Source organism: Melanerpes formicivorus, unplaced genomic scaffold, assembly GCF_026170545.1.
Source record: "Melanerpes formicivorus ecotype bairdi unplaced genomic scaffold, bMelFor1.0.p_v2 SCAF_38, whole genome shotgun sequence".
NCBI lineage: Eukaryota > Metazoa > Chordata > Aves > Piciformes > Picidae > Melanerpes > Melanerpes formicivorus.
Window position 1 is genome coordinate 4,143,803 of NW_027142390.1, and position 25,152 is coordinate 4,168,954.

Here is a 25,152-nt window from a genome sequence, read left to right on the forward strand (position 1 = left end):
CTTTCTTGGCCCCCTGGGCTGTCAGCCAGCACCTTATTATGAACAAGACATCTTTTTTCCCCTCCAGTTTTCTCTGCCCTATAGGAGCATGGGAGTGGCAGCAGTAGGCAGGTCATCTTCCACTGTAATAAGATGCCAGTGATACAGAGGTATGCATGTACCCATGAGCTATGATAGAGAGAGGTATGTTACTCAGCAATGGTAGGAAACAGGTGACCTCCCTTTTCTCAGTGTGTCCCAGTTTTTTCTCACCATTCAGCCCAGATTTTGGCCCACTCCTACAGGGTAAGGTGGGCATTTGCTCAAAGGCAGTTCTGACAGCCACCACAGTGTTCACCTCAGTAGCTTACCTGGAGCAACTGCTTGAACGTGCTGAATGAGGCAACTGTCTCAAGCTGTTCCTGAAGACCTGGAGGACTTGGAGGGATATCTGATGAAGCTGGCAACAAAACCTATGGGAAAAATGAGTTCATAAGGAAGGTTGGCCTCTGGGCAAAATCACACTGGATTCCTGCTCTGCTTGCATGAAAGGCAATTAGAAAAGGCCTCCTTTTCACAGAATCAACCAGCTTGGAAGAGCCCTCCAAGATCACCAAGTCCAACCAATCACCTAACCCTAACTAATCCCCTAACTAATCATGGCTTTTTACAGAGTTCTACAATACTCATAACTCCTCTTGTCAGCCAGCAGAAGAGGAACCCCCCTACTGCTTGTTGTGGGGTCAGATATTTTAAACACTGCAGCATGGATAACAGGACCTTGTGATAACCAAATACATTTTTGCCACCATATCCTTTCCTAACTGGCCAGAACTGTATTCCTCCTTGGTCCCATCACAGCTGCTGCAACACAAACCTGCTGCTACAAGCAGCATTTCACAGCATCAGAGGTCCCAGCATACCTTATTGAGGACATGAATGATGCCATTGCTAGCAGGGATGTCGCTGACCACTATCGTCGCCTCCTGGATGGTTAATGCCTGCAAAAGGATCAGAGGGGGGGAAGCAAAGGGATTAGAAACTGCCAAGCAAGTTCAAAACAAATACATTGTTCATTCCAGGTTGCATCTGATTGATCTGGGTATGGTTTTGGAAAGATGCCTGAGTGTGAAGGCATCAGTGTGCCACCCAGGCTCCCTGCTCAATACAGCAGCCCTGGAGCAGCTCACTTTGGCACTGGTGCATGTGGGTTATGTGGGAAAGCCCTTACGCCGCGGCTGGTGTTCAGCTGCCAGCTGGTCTGTGGGTTGAAGGTGGGTAATTCTGTCCTGTTGTACTTTTTAAGCTTTTCACCAGTGAAGACACCTTCAAGAACGTGGGCCCTGGAGGGAACAAAGGCAGGTAAAGAAAAGATGATGGCCCTGCTTGTCATAACACAGAGATAAGAGCCCTATCAACATTTGTGCCTCTCACATGAAGTAGTTAAGCAGATGAAGAGAATGATGAGAGGAAGGACTTCTCCTGATGCCATTGTGTCTACATGGCAGAGAGAATGTCTCTCTACAAACACATGGAAAATAACCCAGTTCCCAGTGCCTGTGCTCTGCTATGTTTTAAATACCTACTCAGTTCTTTGCTAGATATTTCATCTTCCTTCTATATTTATCTCAAGGATAACTCCTTGTCTTCTACAAGCAGAAATCCAGGTCATGACTTTGTTACTGTTGCTTGGGATAGCAAAGCAACAGCAGGAGTCTTCTTGTACCTGACTAAGAAAGGCAGCATGCTGGGAGTCAGCCAGAAATCTTTCTCAGTCTTGCTCAAGTTTTTGATAGCTGCCTCCGATGGCACCAGGACAGTGACATTGGTTCCTGCTGGGATGCTGAAGAGAGATTTCTGTTGTCCAAAGCACAAAAATGAACAAATAAGACATGCCACTGCCACACCTATGTCACAAAATATAACCAACAGTCACTCCACTCTTGCAGTTGTGTGAAAGGGACATGTAGAAAGCTCAGTATCACTGCAGGCTCTCCTGGCATGGCAGTTAAATGCTGCTGACCATCAAGGAATGCCACAGGGCCTTTAGCCAAAACGGCTGGCACCTGTTTGCCAAGGGAAACTCTTCTGCTCTAAGCCCTACTTTAGTACTTTAATTAATATTCAAACCCATTCAATCGTAGCCATTAATCCTTTCTGGGCCCTCAGCATCAGTTTTGGTGGACAGACCAAGATTATTGCTGGCAAAAGCAATGTATGCAGCAGAACAGGCAGGCTAACACTCAGTTAGATGCCACCCACCACAGCATGCTCTTGCAGGCCTGCTGCAGTCTGCCCAGCATCTCTCACTGCCACAGCAGAGAGAGGGAAACGGTAACAATGGAAGGCAATAAACACACAGCCTGACTTCTCAAACCAAGCTCTTCTGAGGAACAGCTTTTATTGTGCTGTGTTGTACTCCTTTTTCTTTCTCTTCTGTGCTATTTTATGGTGGCCAGGCATTACAGATAACACATCTACAAAAATGGAATGTGACAGAGTCCCAGCTCCCTCCTGTGCTAGAAACAAGGCACCCAAAGCACACTCGTGACTCTCTGTCGTGAACTCCAGAGCTTTTCTACATGCCTGCTCTGCAATAATTTCTCCTGTGTTGCTGTTTAGTTCTATTCTAATGAAAAAGATAAATGGAGTTGCTCTTCCTCTAGCAGCAGTGCTCAAAGAGACTTCTACAGAACTTACCCCTGCAGGCATCCCATGGCTGTTCTTACCTTAACCCAGTCGTAGAAGCCTGAGAAGTGGGAATTGCTGGCCAGCTCCTTCCAAACAGAAACAACAGGAGGGTTACCCCTGCTAAGAACTAAGGTTCTGAGGCTGCAGGGCTGGGAAAGCCAGGGGAGGAGAAAGGAGCTCTTTGCAATATAAAACCAGGCAATAATGATTTAGACATTCCTCTCATCTCACAACCATTACAGGCACCACATGTCATGGTGAGAGAGGGGCACTCCTGAGCACAAGCTTCAGCCATTAACAAAATATATGACCAAATAAAGAAACTCTTTCTGACTCATCTGCAATTGCTCATGTTTGCCAAGGGCAGAGATTGACTCTGCAGTGGCCTTTGATATTTCTGAAGACACAAAATGGGCCTAGCAGCTCTGACTTCTGAACAATGAAGAAAAGATGACTTATTGTACAGGATAGTCTGGGCTAAAGAAGCTCAGAAATTACTGCCAATGGGTCCACTGGCAAGAATTTGCCTTGGCACCATATCTGTCTTTGTGGCCTAGGGACACCCTTGTGCTGTCAGGCTGGTGCTGGAAGGAGTCAACTCAGGTAACAGAGGAAAGGGAAATGCAAGCAGAGCCATTTATCTCCAGCCTCAAGATGACCTCAGACATTTGGTTTTTACTCACTTTTAGAATGTCCCCATAGCATGTCATGCCATCCCCAATGTAGCCTTCAGGGCAAGTGCAGGACCTGTCTCCTCCACCAAGGGGTACACATGTGGCCTGCAAACACAAAGAAAGGAAAAATTACAGAGGAAACACAACTTATGTAGTGTTACACCTATTTAGGAGTTGAATTCTGGCCTTCCTAGGCCTGGGATAGAATACCACACACAAGCACCTTCTCCTGTTGCCTCGGTGATTGGTTAGGTTGTGTGAACTCACACAACCAGAGGATCCACCTTTATAAATGCCAGCAAGATGACATAATATAAAAACCTTGCAATTCTGTCAAAGCCATGTCTGAAAAGCCTCTATCAGGGAGCAGAGGAACCTCCACTGCCAAGCCAGCCTTGGGACAGCTCTTTAGCTACTCACCAAGTCATGGCAGCCTCCGTTGTCCATGAGGCATGGATTGATTGCATCACAGTTGTGGCCATCACCAGCATAACCTCTCTTACAGACACACTTGCTCTACAAGAAAAAGACATTTCAGTTTTCTAGAGCCATCAGAACATCCTCATTTGATACCCAAAAAAACCAAAGCCTAAGGTAGCAAAACCTATTCTTATTTAATTTTCCCAAGCTTTCTCCCTGGACCCCCACAACCTGGAAATATGGAGATAGTTCCTTAGAGGAGCATCATCCTCTATCACAGCACACCTGCTGCCTGCTTGCTCAAAGACATGAATCCCTTGCACTGTTTGGCTGTGGGGCTGTCACCTGAAGTTGGTAGTTTCTGTCTTTATTTCCAGGTTTTCAGGGACTGACCCAGACTTTGTAAACGGTAGAAAGGGAAGAGAGGTTCCTTTCAAAGTTTCCTGCTTCCATGAGAGCTGTGCACTTGCACAGCTCACTTCACTAAAATATGCTAAAGGGTTGACATCTTCTCTCAAGTAGATTGCCCAATGCTTCCCTTGCTCAGTGGGAAAAAGGCACCTTGAGAAGCAGCACTCTGATGAGCTACCTCTCCTGCACGCCTTCCTCCTGTCTCCTGCCTCACTCCTGGCCCAGGTGCCTCCATGGACTATCTGCACACACTTTTCTGTATGCTTCAGCATCACCCAGAGCAATGCTGTGATTGGGAACAAGGGGGACACAGCAACTGAGGCCAAGCCACGTTATGCAGTGTAGTCTCTTCCCTTTGCTGCACAGAAGTCTCAGGGCAGAGCAGTATCCTCACCTGCAGCAGTGCATCTCCCCACATGCACACAGGCTGCAGCTGGTGCTGCTGGCAGCAGACAAGCAACCTTTGCTGCTGGTTAGCCCAGTGGCTACCTCCAGCAATCCAAGGCCATCTCAGAGCAGCTTAAGAAATGCTGAGTCCATCTCCAGGCTGCTTCTCATTGCTCATCACCTGCCCAGGGCCCACATAAATGCAGTCGGCGTTGATGTGGCAGTGCCCCCTGCTCTCCAGCAGGCAGTTGTCTATGGCCACACAGACCTTCCCATCCCCAGTCCAGCCAGGGATGCACTGGCAGGTGGCAGTGCCAGGGCCTGTACTGGTGCACAGGGCCTACAGGAGAAGGGAGAGAAAACCAATACCACTCATCAGCAGAAGGAAAGGAGGGCAAGTGCAGCAATATACAAAATACAGATCTCCTTCGTCAGGCTGTGGAGAATTGTTTCCAGAAAAGTCACAGGCAGCTTCATAATAAAGTGATTCTGGAAACATTTTGGGCTTTCAGAGAAGCAGACATTTATATCAAGGGTGGCTCAGAACTTCCAAGTCTTTCCTTACCATCCTGTAAAGCTCTTTTCCATTAAAGAAGTGAGGAGCACTATCTCCTGCCTGGATATGTGGGGTGGAACCAATGACAGAGAGCAGATCTCCCTCAGGAAAGATGTTCTTTGTACCTGATTGTAGCCATCCCATTTCCTTTTGCACAGTCCAATGTGTTCCTCTCATTGAGGGGTCTAAATTAGGATGAGGTCTGACCATTTGGCAGTCATTGCCATCACAAAAGCACTACAGTTTTTCACTAAGGATGACAATGTGGTGTTGATGGTTACTAGAAATCAGCTGGTGCTTGCAGTTAAGCTACAGTCTGAGCACAGGAAGAGAGAAGCCAGCAGACATTAGAAGAGCTTGAGGCAAAAACTGACACAGACCAAAAATGATCAGTCCAGCTAATCTCTGTAGCTGTCAAAATGTCTGCTGCAAACCACACAAACTCTCTTTGGGGTGCTGCATTTTGTCATCAACCCAAACAATTGACATCCTTATGAGGATTGTGTCAAGGTACCTGTTACTCCATCCCATCTCACAGGCAGGGAAAGTGAGCACACAAAACCTGCAGCAGGCCCAGGAGTCCTGGATCCGTGCTCTGACTCACAGGGGCTGCTTCTCCACACTTCTCCCACTTACATTTAGCGAACAGCCTCCTCGTTCTGGCTGACTACACACGTCTATGGGCTGGCAGGAAAAAGCCATCACCTTCATATCCATCCATGCAGATGCACCTTAAAAGCAGAAGCACAAAAGGGACACAGATAGAGCAGCCCCTTCTGAAAGCCAGCAGAGAGCAAAAAAGCAGTTTGAGGCTCTCAGGAAAGCAAGAACCTGACTGACTTCTAGCAGGCTGTTACTCAAACAACCCTCTGCAGCAAGCCCACAGACAAACACAGAATGAGCCAGGTGGGAAAATACCTTTGACATTATCAAGTCCAACCTATCACCCAACATCATCTAATCAACTAAACCAAGGCACGAAGTGCCTCATCCAGTCTTATTTTGAACACTTCAGGGATGGTGACTCCACCACCTCCCTGGGCAGCACATTCCAATGGCCAACCACTCTCTGAAGAATTTCTTCCTAACACCCAGCCTAGACCTCCCCTGGTGCAGCTTGAGACTGTGTCCTCTTGTTCTGGTGCTGGTTGCCTGGGAGAAGAGACCAACCCCCACCTGGCTACAACCTCCCGTCAGGTAGTTGTAGAGAGCAATAAGGTCTCCCCTGAGCCTCCTCTTCTCCAGGCTAATTAACCCCTTCTCCCTCAGCCTTTCCTCATAGGGCTTGTGTTCCAAACCCCTCCCCATGTTGCCCTTCTCTGGACACGTTGGAGCAGCACACAGCTGCTGTGTGCTGTGCAATGGCAATGAGCCCACCTGAATTTGCATGCCACACAGACTGACCTTGCTGTGTCATTGAGGCTGCAGACAGCATTCTGGTGGCAGTACTGGGACATCCCACTCGGGCCACAGTTCCTGGATGTCTTGTCACAGAACTTCCCAGTGTAGCCTTCCTTGCAGGACCAGGACTGACACACCCCCCCCGCTGCCAGGCCTGTTGTCACAGACACCATGGACACAGCCACAATCTGTCAATTACATGAAGGAAACCCGGTGACTAAAAGCCCAGAACCCACCACAGTGATGGCACTTTGTAGATTCCCAGCTTCCTTTCACAACCTCTTGTGACACCAGATGATTGTCCAACTTGCTCTGACTGAGGGATGCCTGCTGAGAGACATTCAGCATAACTCAAAACCTGGTCAGAGAACAGGTCCTGTGACCACGTTGGGTATGTGTTTTTCTAGGCTTCCATGGACTGGCTCAGATTTGAGCTATCAAGTTCAAGGCCCTTGTCATCTGTCTTTCTTTCCTAGCAGGAGAGATCTAAATCAAAGCCTCACACCTCAGTTTGGCTGATGTTCCAAGACTCCCATCACCACTGTTACATCAGCCACGTTTTCTCCATTGCTGCTTGGAGGGACACCTGTGATGTTTCACTCACTTCTTTCATGAGGTCTTGCCAGAAGGGAAGCTGGGGTACAGAAGCTATATCCTGACCTTAGATTTTCCTCTGGCCTCTCTACTGGAATCACTAACCTTCGTCACAGTTCTCGCCATGCTTGTTTGGGTTGGAGCAGATGTGGCAGGCTATGCCTTTGAAACTTTCAAAGCACTGGCAGTGGCCATTGCCTTGTATGCCATCGCTGCCACTGGAAGGAACAAGAAAAAGATAAACCAAGTGGTTGAATGTGGTGGGGTTGAAATTACCCTCCAAAATGAGAAGAGAAGAGAAGAGAAGAGAAGAGAAGAGAAGAGAAGAGAAGAGAAGAGAAGAGAATGAGAGAGAGAAGAGAAGAGAAGAGATAGAAGAGAAGAAGGAAGAGAAGAGAAGAGGAAGAGAAGAGAAGAGAAGAGAAGAGAAGAGAAGAGAAGAGAAGAGAAGAGAAGAGAAGAGAAGAGAAGAGAAGAGAAGAGAAGAGAAGAGAAGAGAAGAGAAGAGAAGAGAAGAGAAGAGAAGAGAAGAGAAGAGAAGAGAAGAGAAGAGAAGAGAAGAGAGAAGAGAAGAGAAGAGAAGAGAAGAGAAGAGAAGAGAAGAGATAGAGAAGAGAAGAGAAGAGAAGAAGAAGAGAAGAGAAGAGAAGAGAAGAGAAGAGAAGAGAAGAGAAGAGAAGAGAAGAGAAGAGAAGAGAGAGAAGAGAAGAGAAGAGAAGAGAAGAGAAGAGAAGAGAAGAGAAGAGAAGAGAAGAGAAGAATAAACCAGCTTGGAAGAGACCTTCCAGATCATTGCGTCCAACCCATCACCCAACACCATCTAATCAACTAAACCATGCAACCAAGTCTCTTCCTAAACACCTCCAGTGATGGAGACTCCACCACCTCCCTGGGCAGCCCATTCCAATGGCCAATCTCTCTCTCTATGAAGAATTTCTTCCTAACATCCAGTCTAAACCTCCCCTGGGCACAGCTTGAGACTGTGTTCTCTTGTTCTGGTGCTGCTTGCCTGGGAGAAGAGACCAATCCCCACCTGGCTACAACCTCCCTTCAGGTAGTTGTAGAGAGCAATAAGGTCTCCCCTGAGCCTCCTCTTCTCCAGGCTAAGCAACCCCAGCTCCCTCAGCCTCTCCTCATAGGGCTGTGCTCCAAACCCCTCACCACTTTGACACTAGCAGTACAAAATAGGACTTTGCAGAGTAGTGGCAGTAATACAAACTCCCACACAGCCAGAGCTGTCCTCAACAGCCACGACATGATGCACATTAGAGCCCAAGATAGAAAACCCAACTGAGTGTGTTCTCTGGATCTGCTGCCATTGCTGTGGGCTTAGCCCTTGAGCACAAACTCTAGACTGTGCTTACTCTGTAAGCTGTAGCTGCACCCTCTAACCACACAGTCTCCACTGCTCATGGCAGCCCACCAGGAGCTTTCAGACTTACATTTCCCCGGCCATAGCATGGACTGGAAAATCCTCCTGGGCATGGCATGCAGTCCGGACCAAAGAATCCTTTGCAGCATCCAGGTATCTGAAACAGAAGCAAAGTCAGTAAGGTTATGATGTGAGTTCACAAGAATTGCCTGGGGTCACCCTGCCCTCATGATTCTGGAGTTCTGGTTCTCCTCTCTGTCACAGGCTGTCCCATTTGGCATCCGTGTTTCTGTGACTCTGCTTCCTGCACTGGAATTAATTTTCAGCAGTACCCTTACTCATCTCCTACCCTCCTCAGAACAAAGGCATGACTTTCTGTTCTTTCTCTGGCTTCAACAAATAGGGTCCATGTTTTCTATCAGCTTTTATTCCTTTAGTAGTGCTGGCCCACTCACTCCTCCTTTATCCTTGCTGCAAGCTGTGCTCCTTTGGAGGGCTGTAGCAATCTCATGATTGACCAGGGCAATCCCAAAACCATCAGCAGTATTTAATGAGTCACCCACAAATCACTCCATGTAGTTGGCACTAACAGAGCTCACAGAGCTGCAGATAAATGTGAGGTCCACAAACTTGCTGGAGAGCAACTTTCCCAAACCATCTGACAGTGTTTCATAAACAGGATGCAATCACTTCACAGCTTACAGCACTTTCCCTGTGCTCAGCTTCCTTTGGGAAGAATGCTAAACCCAGGGCACTCTCAGAGAAAATGTGCCACAGCCAACACCCTGCCATTTGCCTCGTGGCTGCCACCAGCTTGGTTGGTTACCACTGGCCTGCTTAGTTTTCTGTATTTCTTGCACTCTGCATTCTAACATTTGCAGCTGGTTGGTACCCCTGTGCTCTCCCTGCCAAAGGAAATCACAGAATCATTTAGGCAGGAAAAGACCTTTAAGATCACTGAGTCCAACCACTAACCTGACACCAAGTCTGCTGCAAAACCATGTTTCTCCATGGCTAATGCAGCTAGCCAGTTCATGTGAGACAGCCCTTCAGATGGGAGCCTTTTGCTCCCATCCATCCCTCTCCCAGCTCAACGAGTCAGAGTTCTTCTTTACAGAGTCATAGAGTTGTTAGGGCTGAAGGGACCTCAAGGATCATCCTAGCTCTAACCTCCCTGCCATGGGCAGGGACCCCTCACACTAGATCAGGCTGCTCAGAGCCACATCCAGCCAGGCCTTAAAAACCTCCAGGGATGGGGCTTCTACCACCTCCCTGGGCAACCTGTGTCTCACCACCTTCATGGCAAAGAATTTCTTCCTAACATCCAATCTGAATCTACCTATTTCTATTTCTTTTTCCATTCCCCCTAGTCCTGTCACTCCCTGACACCCTCCCCGGCTTTCCTGTAGGCTCCCATAAGATGCTGGAAGGCCACAATAAGATCTCCTCATAGCCTTCTCTTCTCCAGACCGAACAAGCCCCAACTCCCCTCATCCCTTCTTGATGAATAAGAGTGAAGCTGAGCTCCTTTCAAAGGGGATGTGGTCTTCCAAAACACTTACCGTTGACGGTTTGGTTGCAGTACCTGGCACAGCCCTTCTTCAGGACATTCAGCCCTTGGGGGTCATGGATGTAGACACATTCTTTTTGGAAGAACGTTAGGTCCCTGTACAAACAAAACAAGTTATCAGCACTGCTCTTCCCCTCTGCTCTTTTTGCTGCAGAGAGCAACTGTGCCTATCTCTGAGCAGAGGAAGTTCACAGAGGAGCCAAGGTGAACAAGATACTACAGCACATGACACAGCTTCCTCTTGTTCCCAGCTGTCTCTGAGCCTAACCCAAGGTGCTGCCCTTTTGTTCTAATAATGCTGTCTCTGGTAAGGGAGAGAAAGTAGGGGAGAAAGCTAGGAAGAGAGAGGGAGATGAAGGGAGGGAGAAGAGACAAGGGGAGAAATAGAGGGAGGAAAGAAAATGGAGAGGAGAGAATATGCAAGAGGGAGGGACAATGGGGCAGAGGAGGAATAAGAATAAGAGTGAGAAAAGGGAGGGAGGAGAGAGGTGAGACAGACAGGAAAATAGGGGAGATGGAGAGAGTAAGAGAGAGGGGAAAGGACTGCAACTGAGTTTGGAGCAATGTTCAGTGGACCTGCCATGGAGTTGAACACAGGCAGAACTGGGAGCCAGATGATTCTGGCTTTACCTGCCTCAATCACAGGGGAAAGTGAGCAGCTAGTTGCTGCACCAGAACAAGGGGACACAGTCTCAAGCTGCACCAGGGGAGGTTTAGACTTGAGGTGAGGAGAAAGTTCTTCACTGAGAGAGTCATTCGTCATTGGAACGGGTTGCCCAGGGAGGTGGTTGAGTCATCGACCCTGGAGGCGTTCAAGGGGAGATTGGACGTGGCACTTGGTGCCATGGTCTAGTCATGGGGTCTGTGTTGATAGGTTGGACTTGATGATTCTCGAGGTCCTTTCCAACCTAAAGTTATACTGTGATACTGTTATGCAGAGCTCTACTTCAGACAAACTCACCTGAAAATCAGATGTCTTAGAAGACACCCAACAGTTAACAGTGCTGAACAACTCTCTGGCTCTCACAAATAACATCTTGGCCCTGGCCTTCACATGGAGATTCCAAGAACCTGATGTTCTTGCTAAACTCATCATGGAATAACTCAACCCAGGCAGCCTCCTCATCATTACTCCACCTTCAGCCAGTTCTGCTCATCTCTGAATCAACAGGGAGTACAGGCCAAGAACAAATGTTCTCACTCTGCAGTGCAGAAAGCTTGCTGTGATTCTTTGGCTGTGACACTGGCAGTAGCAGTACTGCATGGTACTGGTGGGACCCGGCTTGGTTCGAGCGGTCTGGAGGAGCTGGTAGACTTAGTATGTGAGAGAGAAAAGCTATGCCTGAAGGCAGAATGGAAGTGCTGGAAGTTGTAAGTCTACAATTTCATTTAGCTCAGACTGTCTGATAACTCTCTCCATTGATTCAGCAGACTTGAGAATGAGGAAACAGCACAGAGCAGTGAGTGAGTGACAGTCTGGACCACAGAGAAAGGATATGTGGGGAGCACAGATTCTCTCATGAGGCTCTCCTCTGCTTGCCTTTCCTGCTCTATTTACCTGCAAGTGGCTTAGGTTTGAAATATCTGTCAGTGTGCCTGTATGTCATCATGCAAAGTAGAAATTACCAATGTAGCCACAAATTGCTTACCATTTCTCTGCTGCCAGGTGGGCAAATGCTGCTGTGAGGCCTCACAATCCACACAAGAGCCCTGGTAAGAGAGGGGAAAACTTACTATTCTCAAAGGAACCCACTCCCCATGCCAAGAGTGCTATAGAGCTACTGCTCCTGCTACACACCCAAACCACCACAAACATGTGTCAGAAACAGCTTAGGAGGCAGTTTCCACTCTCTGAAATGGGGCAAGTTTATAATTTAGATAAAATTATGCATATGTCTTGAGGAGGTGCTTGCACCTGACTGCAAGATGGGGTTTGTCTCCAGCCTGTTTATCTGACAGCCACTAGACATGCAGCTATGCTGGAAAACAATTTGGGCATCCATGTAGAAGGCTTCACTGAATCACTAAGTTCCATGGACCCTCTAGCCACTTGGGATTAACTGTGTGTCTCCAAATCAGGTACCTCTCACCTATTCTGTGCCTTATTCTGTTCTGTTCTGTTCTATCCTATCCTATCCTATCCTATCCTATCCTATCCTATTCTATTCATCTTCTTTCTTCAGTAAAGAAGATACTGTAAAATCTTATGAAAAGGTCTGTGTGATGCTAAGGGACATGGTTAAGGAGGAGGACTTGATGATCTTAAAGGTCTTTTCCAACCCAAATAATTGTATGGTTCTAGTGTGGCCAGCAGGAGCAGGGAGGTCATTGTGCCCCTGGACTCAGCACCTTGAGTATTGTGTCCAGTTCTGGCTCCTCAATTTAAGGACATTGAGACACTTGAACGTGTCCAGAGAAGAGCAATGAGGCTGGGGAGAGGCCTTGAGCACAGCCCTGTGAGGAGAGGCTGAGGGAGCTGGGGTTGCTTAGCCTGGAGAAGAGGAGGCTCAGGGGAGACCTTAATGCTGTCTACAGCTACCTTAAGGGTCTTTGTAGTCAGGAGGGGGGTTGGTCTCTTCTCTCTAGCAACCAGCACCAGAACAAGAGGTCTCAACAGTCTCAAGCTGCACCAGGGGAAGCTTAGGCTTGAGGTGAGGAGAAAGTTCTTCACTGAGAGAGTTGTTAGGCATTGGAATGTGCTGCCCAGGGAGGTGGTGGAGTCACCATCACTGGAGATGTTCAAGAGGGGATTGGATGTGGCACTTGGTGCCATGGTTTAGTAGTCATGAGGTCTGTGGTAACAGGTTGGACTTGATGATCTCTGAGGTATTTTTCAACCTTGTTGATTCTATGATTCTATAAGCGTACTTCTGATTGAAAGGTGGGGTGAGGGCAAGGAAAGAACAACCTGTGAAGAACATTTGCTGATTGCCAGGAAAGCAGTGCCAAGTGCTAGCAGAAGAAACACCGGTGGTGCTGATTCAGAGTGAGTTCCCGTCAGGGGAGCTCTCAGAGAGAGTGCATCTCCCAAATGTAATTTACACAGCCTCCAGGTGAGTGTAAGGTCTACAGCAAGCACTAGTGTGAGACAGGGAGAAGCTGACTTACCACCACAATTTTAGATTGCTCCTCATTGCATCTGTGAGGTAAAATGGGAATTATTGAAGGAGGGATGAAGATGCCGTCCAAGGTGTGAATGACACCGTTTGATGCCACAATGTCTCGCATGTTTAAGGGGATCCCTGATTCACCCATCAGAATTCTTCCCTGATGCAGAAACATAAATAATTGATCTGCCTTTTAGGCCATTAGGCTGCATCAACTACATAAAGCTAAATGGTACACAACATCAAGTGCAACCACACAAGTGGTCAGGCCTCTTGGTGGAGCCATGGGTTGGATAAGAAACAGACTAATTCAATGACCTCATTTAAGTCTATTTTTTTTTTAAGCAGCAGCAGAAATAGAGATAGACTGAAACAACATTGTTTAGCAGGACATCCAGACTTTCTCCTAGAACAGGAGGGTTTGTCCAAAAGGATTCTGATGCATACTTACACCTGCGCTGATGTTGATGGTAAGTAACTGGTTAGCCATAGTAACAATGTGTGGCATCATTATCAGTCTGTCCACAGTCACCTGAAAGAAGAACACCAGGGGACAGTACCATGAAAAAGCATAGTCCTTTCAGTACAGCTGACAGAACCTTTCCATGTTCCCACCGCTTAAAGACCGTCTAAAGGAGACTTCAATTTTTCCATTTCATGAAGTGCCTTACTTACAAGTAAAGGGTCAAAGGGAAATCCAGGACGTGGTGTGGATTGTTTGCCACAGCACAAACACAGGAGTGCTGGTGGCAGCAGTCTTGGCACCGTGGCAATTAGGTCTCACTAATAGTGTCTCTTACTAATACAGCTGCAAATAGGGTCAGACTAATAGGGGGACCCCTGTGTGATGGAGGAGCACAAGTAGTTGTTTTTGGCAACCACTTTCTGGTAAACATTTTGTCTCCACCAGATCCCTAATCCCATCCCTGCTTCTCCAGGAAATGTTGCAGAAGCAGCAGCTGAAGTCTTCCACACTCCAACCTCTATGCCAAACAACAGAACTAGCCCAAAGGACTTCAAGCATCTAGAATTAGAGCTGCCTGCCTTACCGCTGCTGAAGGGTAGATATGATGTTTCACAAGTTCCTGAAGCTTATTTATGCCCTAAGGAAGGAAGAGAAAATAAGAATTAGGTATCCCTTCAACGCTCCTGAGTAAAAGGAGGCAACTACTCTGTCTTCTAAGCAACCTTCTTGTTGAAGGTTCCAGCAGCATTCACTTCTCTTCCAGAGCTTTACAGAAGCAGAGACATGGAAGAGCAGCTTTCAGCAGTGATCAGACATTGCAGAAGCCATTCCAGCACAGTCCAGTGTGACACAGCTGGTTCAGGATATCTTAGAAGTACAAGAAGCTCTCACCTCTGTGAAAAGATAAATGAGCCTTCCATCTCTCAGCTCATCCACACCATCATTGCTGGGCACAAATACAGTAAAGGGGCCTGGTCCATCCAGTATTGCAGGCAGGCCACAGTTCTGACAAAAGAATAAGAGATTTCTTTGTGGATGTAGCATGAGTCAGGGGGAGGAGGAGCGTCAGGAAGGGAGAGGAAACTCTAAGCAACTCCCTAGAGGTAGAGCTATTGAACAGCAAATGTATACATGAGGCAATGGACATAAAGGATAACTGTGTAATGTAACAGAGGCATAAATGCTACAAAACCATAGCTTGGACAATGAAGCCACAGGTGTGAATGCAGGTAGTGTGAGCAAGGAAGTACTGGGCGCACGCGCCTTGTGCTCTTTAGACACACAAGTGCACATACAGAGGTTAAAACTGTACCTTTTTGCCTGAAGAGAAGAAGAAAATCAAGTCTCCAGTCACAACTGCAGTTTTGTGAACAACTAGCAGCCCTACAGAGCTGAAAACAGGCAGGCCAAGAGTGTTGTGAGTAATGCTAGAGCAGATCCATGTGATGCTGATGGAGGTACAAGGGGAACCAGTCTGTCCCTAGTGAAAATACTAACTAAGTAAATCCTGGGCAGCAGCAGCAAGGGCTTAGAACCTGAGCACTGCTTTTTTTTTTTTTTCTTTCTTTCAGAGATAGAGTAGAGTAGAGTAGAGTAGAATAGAATAGAGTAGAATAGAGTAGAGTAGAGTAGAGTAGAGTAGAGTAGAGTAGAATAGAGTAGAGTAGAGTAGAATAGATTAGAGTAGAGTAGAATAGAATAGAGTAGAATAGAGTAGAGTAGAGTGGAATAGAGTAGAGTAGAGTAGAATAGAGTAGAATAGAATAGAGTAGAATAGAATAGAGTAGAGTAGAGTAGAATAGAGTAGAATAGAGTAGAGTAGAGTAGAATAGACTAGAGTAGAATAGAGTAGAATAGAGTAGAGTAGAATAGAGTAGAGTAGAGTAGAGTAGAGTAGAGTAGAGTAGAGTAGAGTAGAGTAGAGTAGAATAGAATAGAGTAGAGTAGAGTAGAATAGAGTAGAGTAGAGTAGAATAGAGTAGAGTAGAGTAGAATAGAGTAGAACAGAACAGAACAAGCCAGGTTGGAAAATACCTTTGAGATCATTGAGTCCAACCTATCATCCAACACCGTCTAATCAACTAAACCACGGCACCAAGTGCCCCATCCAGTCTCTTCCTAAACACCTCCAGTAATGGGGACTCCACCACCTCCCTGGGCAGCACATTCCAATGTTCAATCACTCTTTTTGTGAAGAACTTCTTCCTAACATCCAGCCTAAACCTCCATGGGCAGTCGGGAAACCTTCACTCTTTGTCCTGTCAGTGGTCTAGAACTGAACACGCTTTGAAGAACAGACTCTTCACAGGGGAGAGGGGAAGAGGGGGTTAGGAAGCAGATAGGAAAGGTAAGTAAGTTTGCTGCTTGTGCCATATCCCATCTGGATGTGAAAACTCCAATCTTTTCCATTACATTTTCTTATGGAAAGTACACAAAATAAGAAATGACTCAGGTAAAAAATAAAGCAGCCAGAAAGAAAGCCAAATGACTGAGATGTATTTAAATATTATTCAAAATTCCCATAAACCCAGCAGCAGACACTGCAACAGCCTTGCTGAGGCATGCTTACCTCCAGTATGGTTTCAAATCTACTGAAGATCTCCATTGAGGCAAGGATCTCACCAATGGTTTTCTGCAAGAAGATAGAGAGTCAGAAAAATGGTTGGGGCCGAAGCGAGGTCTGAGCACACACTTGAATGTCCTTGGTCAGTTCATATTTGTGGCTTGCATGTGAGGACCTACAGGAGACCATCATTTTCAGTCTTCAAGCCCTCTGACCTAGCAAGGACTGAGCTTGTAGACTTAGGCACAAGCTCCTTCCCATGCACAACAAAACAACTTCCCAAGGGACCATGCACTTGAGCACTCTACTGCTTTCCTACTCCCACCTGCAGATTAAATTAAGTGAAGAGGCAATTGCTTACTAGTGTTAGGACTAGAGGCATGCCACTTCCAGCGACATCCAAGTCAGTTCTGGGCTGGCAGGCAGTGTTGCTGCCCTGTCATTTCAACTCTCCCTGTCCTCTGAGGATAAAAGTTCACTCTGCCACTGGCAAATGAGTCCTAATGCTGAGAAAATACAATACCTATGCATATTCCCCAAACCACAGAGGAAATAGATGCCTTCCTTTTTGCCACACTGCCCATGAAGGCAAAGGTATCAGGGGGAATGTCCCTTCAAGCATCAGAACTTGTGCAAGAACTTGTCTGATCTTTATTTATAGGAATCTGCATATTGTTTTGGTTTGGTGTTTTTTGCTTTGGGTTTTGTTGGGCAGAAAGTGCTTCCCGTAGAACATGCAGAGGCACAGAACATTTATCCAAGGGGAAGTGGTGCAGAGGGCTTTGGTGTCAAAAACGGCTGATGTGATCACTAGTTTTCCTTGTGAAGTCAGCATCTCAAGGGAAGGAGGTATCTGAAGGACCAGAGGAAGACAAGCTCTGCAGGGAGCACTCTCACTCTCCTGCCATCCCAGAGTAGCTGAAACTCTCCCACTCCAACTACCTGAGCTCAGAAACGCAGAGGTCCAGCTTTCCCTCTAGAGCCCAGACACTTCTTTTTGGAAAGCATCCTCCTGTAGCTCCTAAACCTGAGGACATCTTAAATGCCAGCAAGCTTAAACATCAGTGGTGGGCACGATCAAATCCATATGAACACCCAGAAGTTCACAGGATGTTAGGGTTTGGAAGGGATCTCCAAAGGTCATAGAGTCCAGCCCCCCTGCCAGAGCAGGACCATAGAATCTAGCACAGGAACACATCCAGATGGGTCTTGAAAGTCTCCAGAGAAGGAGAGGTGTACAATTGACACAACATCATAGAATCATAGAATAGAATCATAGAATCATAGAATAGAATCATAGAATCAAAAAGGTTGGAAAAGACCTCAGGGATCATCAAGTCCAACCTGTCACCCAACACCTCAGGGCTAACTAAGCCATGGCCTCAAGTACCACCTCCAATGCCTTTTTGAACACCTCCAGGGATGGTGACTCCACCATCTCTCTGGGCAGCACATTCCAAGGGCCAATCACTCTCTCTGGGAATTACTGGCTCATCACAGAGAAAGAGGCCAGAGAGGTAGCTAACACCTAACACAGATGCTCCCCAGCCACACTGCCTGTCATGTAGGCTACCATGGCAGAGAACAGTGCACTGCAGGCCAGCAGTGGGCTACCTAAAGCACTCTGCTCAAGCACTAGAACCCCCAAAAATCCATTAAAACCCCACAAATATTTGTCAGACTATTTTTGCTTGTTTTCTAAGGAAAATGGAGTTCCATGCAATCCCCTCACTGAGAGAATCATATCAGAGAGCATCCAGTAGAAATGACAGACCTCAGGGCCTCAGGACCTCAGGGCCCCTCAGCTGAAGAGCTACTAACTCTCAGCACAACATTGAGCACAAAATACAACCACAATATTACACAGTCTGGCTGCTTTTAGAGATTAATTGCAATGGTGTAAAGTAAGAGCAAACTACTACCAAACCCCTACCAAATCCAGGAGCAAGGAGGGAGGAGGTAACAGGGTCTGCTCTCTGCATACAGAAACACTATCACAATGCTCAGCTGAGTGATGTAGTGGCTAGAGCAAAACTTCTCCCAGCTAACAGGGAAAAGTGCTTAGCAGGATTTTAACCTGAAAGGTCTGCTCAGCATCTTAAAATCAAGACATGGCTTCAAAATGCTAAAGTCTAATGAGCATTTGCTCTTAGTTTGAATAGTTCTAATGCAAAGGCAACTTTTTATTTTAATTAGAATTTCAAAATGCAGTACCAATCAACTAAACTGTTGGATTTTATATGAGAAATGCTCTTCCAGTGTTTATCCTGTAAGATCCATATTCTCTAACAAAGAACCAAAGTGAGCCTGCTCTGGCAGGGGGGCTGGACTCAATCTCTTGAGGTTCCTTCCAACCTCTAATGCACTGTAATCACAGTATCACCAAGGTTGGAAGAGACCTCAAAGATCATCAAGTCCAACCTGTCACCACAGACCTCATGACTAGACCATGGCACCAAGTACCACATCCAATCTCCTCTTGAACACCTCCAGGGATGGCGACTCCACCACCTCCCTGAGCAGCACATTCCAATGGCTAACAACTCTCTCAGTGAAGAACTTTCTCCTCACCTCAAGCCTAAACTTCCCCTGGTGTAGCTTGAGACTGTGTCCTCTTGTTCTGGTGCTGGTTGCTAGAGAGAAGAGACCAACCCCTTCCTGGCTACAACCACCTTTCAGGTAGTTGTAGAGAGCAATAAGGTCTCCCCTGAGCCTCCTCTTCTCCAGGCTAAACAATCCCAGCTCCCTCAGCCTCTCCTCACAGGGCTGTGCTCAAGGCCTCTCCCCAGCCTTGCTGCCCTTCTCTGGACACGTTCAAGTAATCAATGTCTTTCCTGAGGGGCCCAGAACTGGACACAGGACTCAAGGTGTGACCTAACCAGTGCTGAGTACTGGGGCAGAATGACTTCCCTACACCTGCTGGCCACACTATTCTTGATGCAGGCCAGGATGCCATTGGCCTTCTTGGCCACCTGGGCACACTGCTGGCTCGTGTTTAGGCGGCTGTGATACTGTGAAAGAAGAGCTCCTTTGCTATGAAGGGGGTGATCTTACTCATGAAAGTAGAGCTCCCTGCTCATCCAAGCACTGCAAATGCATCATTGTGAAGTCTCTATGCAAGTGACATTAGCTGCATTCCACGGTGCGCTGACGTGACGGCACCTAACAGATCTTGTTAGGGGCTTCAAGCACATTAATCAGCCTCTTCCCTTTGTACAAAGCCTCCCTGGTTTGCAAGTTTAGTGATGAAAACAGATGGTTTGGGCTTGTGTTTTTTTAAATGCATGTATTCTGTGGTGCCAAAACCCCCAGAAGAAATAGGATTGTCTGTGTACCTGTGGGTTTCCAAGGTTGCTAGCGGTGGTGTTCTTCCTTAGGGTGTTAGTGATGTGAATGATGCCATTGGCTGCAGGGAGGTTTGCTTGCATCACGTTGTACAGTTCCCCCGGCAGGTCTTGGTATCGGAATGATTTGATGTATGGCTGGATAATAACAAAAGGTTACTGTCTTGTGGTATATGTTATCATGACAGAGCTATGAACCACTGCTCCCCTTCAGTGCTCTCTCTGCCTGTGGGCCAGCAAGGTAAAGGTACAACCAGAATGACTCTGGGAAAAGTAAATTTAAGGGGCAGCCTGGGTGTAAAAGAAACTCCCCACCTTTACTTCAGTTTTGTAATAGTGTGATGCTGGGGGACACTTTTAAGTCTTCTTACAGAAGGAAGACCTGATCTGGGACAATCAGCTCCAGAATTAAGTTTGTCTGAGTGCAAACAATGCTGGATCCCAGCTCTGGCTCACAAAAGGGTACGCTGACCATCAAGTAGCTGTTGCATCAATCTGCCAGGGACAAAGGGAGAGGCATGGTGCCTCCTGTGTACCAGCGTACAGATCTGGGAGGCAATCCTGGAACTACAGCTTTGATTGCAACTTTTGTTGGCTCTTAAAGCCAGCAAGGAGTCTTCAGAACAAAGCCAAACCAGTCAGGCTGACTGAATTATAAGGTGTGCATATTGGTTGTGCACAATCCTTCCCTGTTGTATACAGCCACCATGAACTGAAGCTGGACATATGGAGGGGGAACCTACAGGGGTAACCTACAAACTGAGCACCAAGGTACTGATGCTGCAGTCATAAACTGATTACAGGCAAGCACAACTTCCCTGTGCTTTTCATTTCACCACATGTATTTACTGAACTGCTTCTCCCTGCCCTGAACCTCAGCTGACACCACTGAGGATTCTGGCTGAAACAAAGGAAGGGGAGGGCAGACTTCCCAGATCAAAAGACTCCTGAGTAAACAAACAGGAAAGAAATTTAAAAGGAGCATCGACAAGCTCAGTTCAGGTTCCCTGACTCCAAGCAGTGCTTTGTGCTTTTGATGCATGGAGGGTGCATGTGTTACGACCTAGACCTCAAGGTCAAGGCTGGATCCTCAGAGCGGAAACACAAGGCCCTCCCTTAGCCATCTGTGAGCGTGCATGCAGGAAAAGTGCAGGATGGAGAGAGAATAGTGGATGCTGGAAAACATGAGTCAACTGAAAAAGGGGAAGAGGGGAAAAAAAAGCCTTACATATCAGAACATAATGATGAAAGACTCTTTGCTAGGACAAGTAAGACAAATAAAATAGAAAGAGGGACAAAGGAAAAGCAGCAGAGAACATATTCAGCATGTGGCTATGTCCAAGCACACAATCTCCAAAGAGAAGCATGCAGTCTGAAGAGAGACTTTGCTGCCTCCTCCACGTCAGCCATTGTGGCTGCTAATGTGTAGGCAAAGGCTCTATTCTCCAGAGCATGCATACAAACGAGGAAAGATCATTCCCAAGGCAGATTCTGCTTGCCTGCAAGACCTAAAAAGTGGTTGCTTGGGATATCTGATCTTACATCACTGTGCTTGGGACTCCACAAAGGAGCTTGTTGTTCTGATGGCAGGCAGGCTGATTAGAGAAAAACGTTTTGTGGTGTAAGAGAGTGCACCAAGAAAACTGCTCAGGATGCAATCTGCCCTGCAGGGAAGCAGCAGTCCAGGACTTCAGTTCAGGAGATCCTTTACCTGCCTAGTGAACATTAGCTGATGTCCTGACAAGGTCCATATAGTCTTGGCTTTCACCATGTCTTCTATCATATGCAGCCCAGGAACGATGTGCATTCTGCACAGTTGCTCAGCAGTGGTGTCCTTTGGGGAACAAAGACCACATGTGGAAGATCAATGACACATTCTCTCAAATACCTCATTTACTGCAAGAGTCAAGACATTGTCTTCCCTCCAGCTGACACACTGAGGAGTCCTTAGCATAAAAGATGGAGCTTCCTTCTTCATTTTGGATCTGTGGAGTAGCACTGTGGCAAATCTTTTGCTTGTCAATGTACACATTCAAACCCAGTGAGACTGATTAACCTGCAAGTGACTCTGGATGAATCCCATGGGTGGGGATGAATCCCCTGGACCTGACCAGTTTGAAAACTATACTTGTGTGCTCCAGATTACAAACTGTGCTGAAGCAGCCCAGACACAACCTTTGTTTATGTTGGGCCATGCAGGTGGTGTAAACTGCTGAATTTACATTTAGATAACTCAGGGGTGTTTCCTGATGTATTTTCTATGCATATAGAAGTTACCATGATGCCCTTGGGTGCAGGGTCTGACTGGGGTTAGTGGAAACCTCTGCTCAACAAGGTAGAAGGAGGCCACTCACATCCCCGGCACTTGTGGGTTAGGAGTTGCTCTCTAGGCTCTACATGAATGAGTGCAGCTGTGTAGTGTACATAACTTTGCTATCAAGTAAAGGAATGATGTTTGTAAACCAGCTGGAAGTGTTCAAATGAGGTTGGTCCAGGAGTTTATTGTTAAGACCTACTTATTTACCTTCTCATATCCAAGTGCCAGCTGAAACACAACAGGCACCTTGCATGCAATTAAAATCCCTCCTGCACGACCTGCATTTGTAGCCTGTGTGCTGATTTTTAGCTGTCTTGGGAAAATGCCTCATGTACTTTCTCATCTTAATGGTGGATACTATGGGCTGAACTGTGCAAAAAAAAAAGGCTACTTTTAATGAGCCAGACTTAATTAAAAAATACACTCAAATTTGATCTGCAGGACCTGCTTGCTGAAGCTTAGAGTTCTCAGTCTCTTGTCCTGGCTCCCACAGCAGCTTTCTCCACATTTACTATCCCCATTAACAAAATGAGCTTTTCTCAAGAAGAGGGCCATGGATCCAAAAATCCAATACTTGGATACAAATCTCAGCCTCTTTCTGGAAACCTTACCCTCAAGCAGTGAAAAGCCACGTGAAGTTTAAGAGCAGTCACACACACACACACACACACACACACAGAGGAGTTTCAAGCTTTACATGAAGAAGGGCCAGAGAAACTTAACACTTCCTGGCATGAAAGCCAAACAAACTCTGTCCATGTTGGAGAGAGAGATAGAGGCTTTGAAAATAATGTGAGGGATGTAACATCCTCGGTCAGACAGCAGCTCAACCAGACAATGAAGTCTTCCCCAGAGATTTCTTCTATAAATACTGTCATCCACAGTTCCTCTCTCATGTGGATAGCAATTCTTGGTTTTTTACAGGCTGCAGAACTCAGGCAGGAAAGAATCTTTAGGCAGGAAAAAAAATTGCTAAAGCCAAGAAAACTTACATTAAATTCCATTCTGTCATGAATGGGAAGAAGAGACGGGACAAAGACTGTGAAAGGCCCGTGTTTGGTCAGAAGCATTGAGCAACCAGCAACTGCAAAGAATCACAGAATCACAGAATCACCAAGGTTGGAAGAGACCTCACAGATCATCAAGGCCAACCTGTCACCACAGACCCATGACTAGACCATGGCACCAAGTGCCACGTCCAATCCCCTTTTGAACACCTCCAGGGATGGGGACTCCACCACCTCCCTGGGCAGCACATTCCAATGGCTAACAACTCAGTGAAGAACTTTCTCCTCACCTCAAGCCTAAATTTCCCCTGGTGTAGCTTGAGATTGTGTCCTCTTGTTCTGGTGCTGGCTGCCTGGGAGAAGAGACCAACCCCCACCTGGCTACAACCTCCCTTCAGGTAGCTGTAGGCAGCAATAAGGTCTCCTCTGAGCCTCCTCTTCTCCAAGCTAAACAACCCCAGCTCCCTCAGCCTCTCCTCACAGGGCTGTGCTCAAGGTCTCTCCCCAGCCTCATTGCCCTTCTTTGGACATGTTCAAGAGTCTCAATGTCCTCCTTAAATTGAGGAGCCCAGAACTGAACACAGGACTCAAGGTGTAGCCTAACCAGTGCAGAGAGTGGCAGTGTGAAGCGGTGTGGTAATTTTAAGCTATGCCTTTATAATTTTTCACAGGTCTTGAACAGAATGTAGTACAAATGTAAACAAATCACTACTGGGTGCAAAAAAGGAAAAATAAGATCATTCTAAACAATCCCACTGGGGAGAGCTCTGCCATAAGGATTTAGTTCCCAAAACAATTCCTCTCTCTTCTTGCTTCTTCACTCTGGGAGAGATACTAACTTGCTTCTGCTTGACCTTGGCTGCATTGTTTTGGCTAAGTCTAACGTCCCTCTGCTCCTTTCTCTTCTCCCTTTTGTACAGGGGAGGGGAGAAGCAGAGAGGGAGAAGCTAGTAGCTTCCCCTGGTCTTTGACCAGGGGGGTTCTTGTGCTGTTCATTATCTGTAAACACCTTTAAATATTGTAACTGCTGCATATTTTGTCCATATTCATTGCATTTCGTTACAGATTTTAGTTTTACTTGTAAATACAGCTTCCATTTGCTTCCAGCTGAGCTGGTCTGGCAAATATAATGTTTGGGGGGGTGGAAAATTTCAAACCACCACAAGTGGTTACTTGGCCTATGGTGTAACTCCAGCAATAATGATTACTCTTGTGAACAGTCCACTTCAATCCACCCGCTTTTAGCCTGGTGCAAGTTACTTGTGCTTGTTTACAAGGAATCAGAGGGAGCTTGGCATTGCTATCCAAGCCCAAAGGGTTTTGCTGTTAGTTTTAAGCACCTGCCCACCAGATGTCTGAAGGACTGCTGGTGACTCTGGTCCACTTTGAATCACTGTTGAAATCTGGCAAATACTGGTAATAGTTTTGTTCCCACATACTTACTACCTTGTTCTCAGTGTTCCCCTTGCAACAACTAATTTTCAGCTGCCATCAGGATTTATTGAGGCTAAATAGTATCATAGTATCATTCAGGGTTGGAAGGGACCACAAGGATCATCTAGTTCCAACCCCCCTGCCATGGGCAGGGACCCCCACACTAGATCAGGCTGGACTTCTTAAGAAGCTGCTATGAACCCCAGTTGACAGTCTTCACTCAACAGTCAGTGGCCCATTGGCAAAGTCAACATCAACTAAGGTCATTAAGGCTACTGCACAGGAGTTAGGAACCCAAAGATCTTCATGCAGGTGTCCATAGCACAAATCATTATGGAAAAACTGAGTGTTAACAAAATAGTTGTGTAGCAAGGATGAGCATTCACAAATGCTAAACTGAGCTTAGCCCTGTCTCTGCTCCTGCCAGGTTGGTGGAGATAGAGACTGTGGAGAGAATGTCCTGGAGAAGGTATCTAACCAAAATATGCTTTGACATGGTCCCATTCTTTCCTTGGATTATGGTGAGGCAAAAATTAACCTTTGTGGCTATCACTCCCAACATTTACAGTACATGGGTTCTAAACCAGTCTTCTATGCTTTGCCAAGCAATTCCTCACTCAGAAACTACCACAGTACGTAAAACAAAGCCTTTTCATCTCTACAGCAGCCACTCACACATGCCTGCTGGCAAGGAGGCTGTTTAAGAAACTTCTTCACAGTGAGTGTGATGGAGCACTGGAGCAGGCTGCCCAGAGAGGTTGTGGAGTCTCCTTCTCTGGAGACTTTCAGAACCCACCTGAATGCATTCCCGTGCAGACTACCCTGGGTGATGCTGCTTTGGCAGGGGATTGGACTTGGT

The 25,152-nt window shown here is 46.7% G+C and overlaps 1 protein-coding gene across 1 annotated transcript in view; it reads right to left on the bottom strand.

Moving 5' to 3' along the window:
• The window catches only part of STAB1 (stabilin 1), a 70,722-nt gene that overhangs the window by 27,076 nt on the left and 18,494 nt on the right, over nt 1-25,152 (bottom strand). Inside the window, 26 exon segments of the mRNA XM_068157900.1 lie at nt 351-452; nt 903-980; nt 1,211-1,322; nt 1,706-1,836; nt 2,709-2,756; nt 3,354-3,449; nt 3,765-3,860; nt 4,744-4,902; nt 5,755-5,814; nt 5,816-5,849; nt 6,523-6,662; nt 6,664-6,707; nt 7,219-7,331; nt 8,275-8,276; nt 8,556-8,642; nt 10,055-10,151; nt 11,694-11,741; nt 11,743-11,765; nt 13,164-13,322; nt 13,614-13,694; nt 14,212-14,265; nt 14,520-14,633; nt 16,198-16,260; nt 19,527-19,673; nt 21,247-21,369; nt 22,845-22,936. Coding sequence (XP_068014001.1) covers nt 351-452; nt 903-980; nt 1,211-1,322; nt 1,706-1,836; nt 2,709-2,756; nt 3,354-3,449; nt 3,765-3,860; nt 4,744-4,902; nt 5,755-5,814; nt 5,816-5,849; nt 6,523-6,662; nt 6,664-6,707; nt 7,219-7,331; nt 8,275-8,276; nt 8,556-8,642; nt 10,055-10,151; nt 11,694-11,741; nt 11,743-11,765; nt 13,164-13,322; nt 13,614-13,694; nt 14,212-14,265; nt 14,520-14,633; nt 16,198-16,260; nt 19,527-19,673; nt 21,247-21,369; nt 22,845-22,936 — 2,303 coding nt within the window.